This window comes from Colletotrichum lupini, chromosome 4, assembly GCF_023278565.1.
Source record: "Colletotrichum lupini chromosome 4, complete sequence".
Lineage (NCBI taxonomy): Eukaryota > Fungi > Ascomycota > Sordariomycetes > Glomerellales > Glomerellaceae > Colletotrichum > Colletotrichum lupini.
The window spans coordinates 2,304,853-2,310,860 of NC_064677.1; the positions used below are offsets into that span (position 1 = coordinate 2,304,853).

The following is a 6,008-nucleotide window of genomic DNA, read 5'->3' on the forward strand; positions in this document are numbered from 1 at the left end:
AGACAGTGACAAAAAATAACGTAGACGGACAATGCTCAATTGGGCTTCTGGGAGGTGAGGATATGAACGAAGATGGAGACTATGTAGATAGTCATACGATCCCTGAAAGGCTTAGCCGGGGCGTAACAAACTATGTGTGTATATCCAAGATCAACATTTGTCCTATAGCTGCAAGGTACCCGCAAGTGGCGCCGTGGTACTGTCGCGTTTTCCCCCTCCTTTTGGTTTTTCAAGGTGCCTGTGGCTTTGCAATAGCTGGATCCAATCAACCTCCCACCGAAGTATGCAACGAAAAGGCATTCGGTAGAACCCAGGCATAAAGCCCCTGGCACGTTACTTGAAGATAATCTTCAAAAGAATGGGGGCCAGTGGCTTAACCTATGATACATGTTAGCAACCTAAAGCCTTTGAGTAGGGAAGCACTTACACTTGGGAAGGCCCGCAATGGCCGGCTTGGTGGAACAGCCAGAACCTGTGTTGGGCAAGGTGGAACTGGCACCGTTGTGTTCGAAGTACCTATTGGCCGGACACTTGCATTCACCTGTCAGAAGCGTACACTCAACATAGCATTGGGCCTCGGGGCCAACGTAGGTGCACTTCATCAAGCCGGCGGGGCAGGTGCGTGCGACGACAGTGGTAGCCAGGACGGCGAGGACAGCAGCGTAGCCGGCGAACATGGTGATTGGGCAGGAAAGGATGCGGGAAGATTGAAAAAGACACCTGAGTGGAAGAAGTGAACTCGGAAAAGATTGATGAGACTTTGATGCCTTAAGATAGGCCAAAGGGGCAGATAGCTAGCCGTCTTATATTCAGGGAATACTCGAAGTAGACGCCTGCCGTCATATTACAGCCCCAGCTCAGCTCCGTCCTAGCGCACGCATTTAGTCTAATCCTGCATCATACTCTCTAAGCTACCAAAGTACCGCCGGCCTAAAATGGCTAGCGGCACGTGCAGGCAGTAAGCCAGATAGTAGATTTTACTCCTGACCGTTCACGCAATATTATGGGAGTGTCTTTAGAACTTTTGACAAAGTCAAACTGCTCTGACCTACTGACCTACTCCTTTATCCGAAGGTGCTAGGATACCAGGTAACACACCGATTCACAAGGTTGAGTTTACTATATTTGAGTTCATTATATAGCTGTGGCGCTGTAATCAGAACGATTCTATCCGGCAGAGATGTCCGACCTGGGACTTGGCGTGAACCTTAGACCATGAAGCTTTCCGTCGTCGCCTGCGGCCACATCGTCACTGGGAATACGTGCCTCGAAGCTGAAAATCCGGAAGACGAGGCAGTGGTTGTAAATACGGTCAATATCATTAGGGCGATGATATTCTGCCAGCACCTGCCGATATCCCGCCCCCAAGTGTGGCTGCGACCGCCCCTGCCTCCGACCACGGAGCCCAGCTGCCCATACCCACCCACTTTCCTACCCACTTACCTACCTACCTACCTACCTACCTACCTACCCACCTACAACCACCACTTCGTCGACCTCGCCGTCGCTGCCGCTGCCGCTGCCGTTAATTGAAGCTATTCCCAACGTTAATATGCTATAAAAAGAGAATAATTGCGAAGTTAACGATCCCTTCGTCTACTAATACGACTACCCACTTTACAGCTAGCGCTTCTCTACCCTGCCCGAGGCCAGAGCAGCACTTAACGAGGCTACCCACGAGCCAGCGGTTGCGATCGAAAGTAGCAACGCCTCGCAGAGTTAACCTACCCGAATAAGCGTTACAAATCCTCAACCTCGTTACAGACTACCGCTGGCAGATCGCTGCCAGCCTTTCGAGCGAGTCAATTGGGCAGCTGGGCAATTAGGCCAATTAGGCCAATTCGACGGAATCGTCGACTTAGGCCAGTACGTCGACTTGGGCCAATGCGTCGACTTGGGCCAATACGTCGACTTAGGCTAACGCGTCGATTGCCGTACTTTTTACTAAAATAATTTAAGTCAATTGCCGGCCTCTGATTAGCTCATCTATTCGAATGCTGACTACGCAGAGCCCAGCTTACGTGTGTGCCCGAGACCGGCGGTCGTGTGGCGGCCGCAGCCACACTTAGTGGCAGAATAGCGGCAGCTGGTGGCAGAATATCATCGCCCTATCATTATAAAAGCCCTACAGGGATGTTCCCCCTTTTGGAATTAGCAATTCAAGTCGCCAGCATCACTCATTAATTGCTCATACTCATTACCGCTTGTCGAGGCTCTCGCAACCTTTTTTTTAAGAACTTTTTTTTTTTTTTCCATTTTCTTTTTGTAAGAAAATCTTCGCCCATCGCCATAATGAACAAGACCCTTTTTGTCTTCGCCCTTGCAGTCGCCTCGGCCGTTGCTTCGCCCGTCGCCGATGTTTCGGACGAGTCCGGCCTCCGGTCGCTTGAGGCACGTAAGGTCTGCGGCGCTGGCTACCTTGCCTGCCACTACCGATTCTCCAGCCACAATCCGGACCAAGCCGAATACACTTGCATGGATCCCGACTGCGCCGACCTTCGAGACTGCACGTGCCCTCGGACAGCCTCCTTCAACAACAAGGCGGCCTTCCTCTTTGCCTCCGGCTGCCGCTCCAAAGCCGCGGCCGGCAACCACCCGAAATGCTTTGTCATACTCAATTGGTAATACTTCACCGTCAGGAACCTGTTCGATCGTAGTTGTGGTTCTGTCTCAATATTAACATTGCTCCTAGAGTCACGGTGAGACACGCGCGACAAGGCTAGGCAAGGTTGCAGCCGACGCTCGAAGCCATTTCCCTGTGCTGGTTTTATCAGAGATCTCTGCGTAGCTGGAACGAACTAGTACTATCTAGTCTCTAGAGAGTTAGAACTCACCTGATTGTCACGTTAGCACTTTCAATCACCGCAATACAGTGGAATTTTTACCTGATCTTGAGTTTTCGCACCGTCTTACGACCAATCTTGGTAGCTACAGAAACTATACCCCACGTGCTAAATTCGGTCGATTCAGGCTAACTATAGTTTGCTGGCTTTGATGTTAGCAAAAAGAGGGTGGCGGTGATGTTGACGATTTATTCGGCTTACGTACCTGCGGCGAGTGCCAGAAAACTCTATGAAGCTCTCGTTGACGGACACTCATTGCCAGCCAACGACTCCTCGATGCCGGGCCAGTTACTCAAAGAGAGGTTCGACTTGTTAGGCGGCGTTAGAGCTCGACCTTGGATCAGTGGATCCTTCCATGACCCAGAAGGCGCTCTCCGATCCGGGGTGTTTGTGAAAGGGAGCTCCTTCTGGATTTGCTCGTGAGCACACCCCTGGCCATGTCAGGGCCAGACCGGGAATCCCAGAATCTCAAAAGACAATGCGCCATATCTATACGCTCTACAAAACGGTGCGTATTGATCGATGGCTCAGGACGACAGAAGTTTGCTCCCTCATTGAGTAACACCCGGAGCGCGTGGGCTGTTGGCCAAACCCCGCTACCCGGACAGGTTCCCAATATGTATTCGTCCGATATGTCCGAGAGTGGAACCTCACCCACACGGAGCTTAGTCTTGTCTGGACCCTTGAATAAATATTTGAAGAGATACATGAAGACGTTGACGGAAAGACAAACGTCAACATGAATGTGAGAGTCCATATACAGGATGAATGCAGGGATATAAGGAACAACCCATGCATCTTGTTCTGATCTGCGACGAAAGTGAACACGACCTTGAGAATCGATCGATGTTCGTTGACGAAGCTGATGAGGGAATCCGAATCGACACCGGCCACCCCTGTTACAGTAAGAGGGACCTGATAGATGGGTTCGCCTGTGTATGTTGGTGCGAAGAATGGAGGCGCGGAGGGTAGCATCCGCAGCAGACCGAGGGAGTTCAGCGGAAACGACAGTGTCCAGGGCATCAATAGGGGGCTCTGGAGCAACCTTTGGGCAAAAGGTGTCAGGTTAGCAATCGGATCATTTGAGTAAAGCCAAGGCGAGACTGACCTTGATCAGCATGTGTGCGTGCGGGAGCCCCCGTTTCTGAAACTCGACTACGGTAATGACGTATAATATGCGACCGAAATGAGCCTTTATAAAGGATTTGAGATGCTGAAGACGGATGTGGAAAGCACGACAGACTACCGTAGGAATATCAGTAAAATGCTGACCGGCCTTCATCGAACTCACGATTTCGGGCCATCCCGGATTCGTCGTCATCGTAATAAAAAAGGTCGGCTTTCCAAGGTGTCGTGCCAGTGCCAGACTATCAGCAACCTGGTCAGACGTCCATGCCCGGGAGCCGGTGAAGGTTGCCGGCAACCTGTTGCGCAAGCTGTCTGACGATATCTCGGCAGTTTGTTCGTCCAGCCCCGAGGATTGCATTGACCTTGCCCGTCGTAAGTAGTCTAGGTTTGTTTCTTCGAGTCTTGAATACATGTCAACCAGGTATTCGCAGGCGAGACGACCGAAGGTCAGAAATCGAGCTTCTGATAGAAGCAACGCCCGATACCACTGAAGCTGTGTGAGGCCATTGGCTTGTTGAGCCGGTGTGTCGTTCCCTGTAGTGCCCGACCGCCTGAGAGTGGGTTCGTCGAGTGCAGGGATGCCCCAGCCCAGTGTTCCGTGGGGAAATAGCAATGGATACTGAAGAGGCTCGTAGTGTCGGGAGAGGATATGAACAAACTGAGCCCTACCACCATGGCGATGGAAAACGACTTTGCGGCAGTCGATGGTGCCAAGATTCTGTGTGTTGATAACTGCAGCGACCTCACCACTGAGGGACGAATCCTTCAGCTCGACGGCCAACGGGATCGCCTCATCGGCGACCTGCTGCAAGGCATGGCGGATAGTAGAGAGGTACGGGTTGACTGACTGAATCAGGGGCTTCGTTTGCTGAACAGCAGGCAAGGGAACGTTCGCATTCGCGGCTTTCAAAGACCGGGCGTCTTCATCGTACAGAAACCAACGCATGCTGTGATCGCCGGCGGATAAGTCAAGCAGCCGATGATACACCCGACCAGATACGACGACGTCAGCGGGCACGCCAAAGTGTACGAATCCCTCGGAAGCTCCAATAGCAGAAAAGGCAAATAAAAAATTCAAGCGGCGACTAATAGCTGACAATGGCAAGGTAGTGTTGTCGATCCAGCGTTGAAAGTCCGGTGGGTACGGGGGAAGCTTGGACGCCAGTCGAGTACCGTTCACACAACACCAACCTGATTTCTCGGTGGTTAGAAGGACTGCTGAGCAAAATGTGCAACGACCGGCCCAGGCTTGACGAAACGGCCGGACATGAAGACGACTTAGATGAAGCCACCAGTAGCTATGGTCAGACGCAAGGGACGAAGAAGTTGGGATGCTGAGCATTGTTATCTCTTCGTTTGCCGGAAGAGCTGGAGACAAAGTCGCTGAAGCCAGGCCTTCGTTGCTTAGGGAGGCAGCAGCGGCATGACTGGGACGGCGAGCGATGGAGATGGACTGAGTTTTGCGGGTAGGAGAAGCTTCACCTGGTGGACCGGTCAGGCGGGAGTGCCTTTTTCGGGCCTTGCGAGCAGCGTCCTTTGCCCTGCAGTCGATGCAAGTCCGATAAGACCCCGAGATGCCAGAACTCCAAGGTCGGAGGCACCGAGTGCATGCAGGAGTATCCGACATGAGAGGGCATGGAAAAATATCTGCGATCGGAGAAGAAACCACCAGCCTTGAATAGATGCACAGCGGTACGTCGTGGTAAGCGATGACAACGATGACAACGATAAGCCGATAGGGAACGGTCAGCTCGAAGTACGCAGTGGCGAGGGAAGGCAGGGATTGAGGCGGGTGGCACATGAGAGGGTGGAGAGGAGAAATGAGGGGAAGAGGGGAAGTGGAAAGCTACGCTGCGGCCAGAACCGAGTAGGCGTTAACATATTTCAGATTTCAGATCTATTAATCTATATAATCGTTATGCATATTGGGTCGTAAAAATACACTTTACTTGATGAGCTATCCTAGCCTAAGACCTAGGCGGAGGTAGTAAGTATTGCTATAAAATAACCGTCTAATATAAATTTTTTTTATAAAAA

General features: G+C 51.7%; 4 protein-coding genes across 4 annotated transcripts; 2 read left to right on the top strand and 2 right to left on the bottom strand.

Moving 5' to 3' along the window:
* Window positions 1–35: 35 nt before the first annotated feature.
* On the bottom strand, window positions 36–677 carry CLUP02_07845 (uncharacterized protein; the record flags this gene model as incomplete). The annotated part of the gene is made up of 4 exons (XM_049286837.1): window positions 36–255; window positions 338–378; window positions 428–492; window positions 557–677. The coding sequence occupies 4 exons, from the start codon at window positions 675–677 to the stop codon at window positions 36–38; spliced, it is 447 nt and encodes a 148-aa protein (XP_049143980.1).
* Window positions 678–935: 258 nt separating this feature from the next.
* CLUP02_07846 (uncharacterized protein) lies at window positions 936–2,184 on the top strand (the record flags this gene model as incomplete). Its single annotated transcript, XM_049286838.1, has 6 exons — window positions 936–958; window positions 1,082–1,109; window positions 1,213–1,524; window positions 1,628–1,700; window positions 1,779–1,906; window positions 2,017–2,184. 6 exons carry the CDS (start codon window positions 936–938, stop codon window positions 2,182–2,184), a joined length of 732 nt encoding a protein of 243 aa, XP_049143981.1.
* A 108-nt stretch (window positions 2,185–2,292) lies between these two features.
* Window positions 2,293–2,625, top strand: CLUP02_07847 (uncharacterized protein; the record flags this gene model as incomplete). The annotated part of the gene is made up of 1 exon (XM_049286839.1): window positions 2,293–2,625. The coding sequence occupies one exon, from the start codon at window positions 2,293–2,295 to the stop codon at window positions 2,623–2,625; it is 333 nt and encodes a 110-aa protein (XP_049143982.1).
* Window positions 2,626–3,070: 445 nt separating this feature from the next.
* CLUP02_07848 (uncharacterized protein) lies at window positions 3,071–5,772 on the bottom strand (the record flags this gene model as incomplete). Its single annotated transcript, XM_049286840.1, has 3 exons — window positions 3,071–3,274; window positions 3,346–3,888; window positions 3,952–5,772. 3 exons carry the CDS (start codon window positions 5,770–5,772, stop codon window positions 3,071–3,073), a joined length of 2,568 nt encoding a protein of 855 aa, XP_049143983.1.
* Window positions 5,773–6,008: the final 236 nt, after the last annotated feature.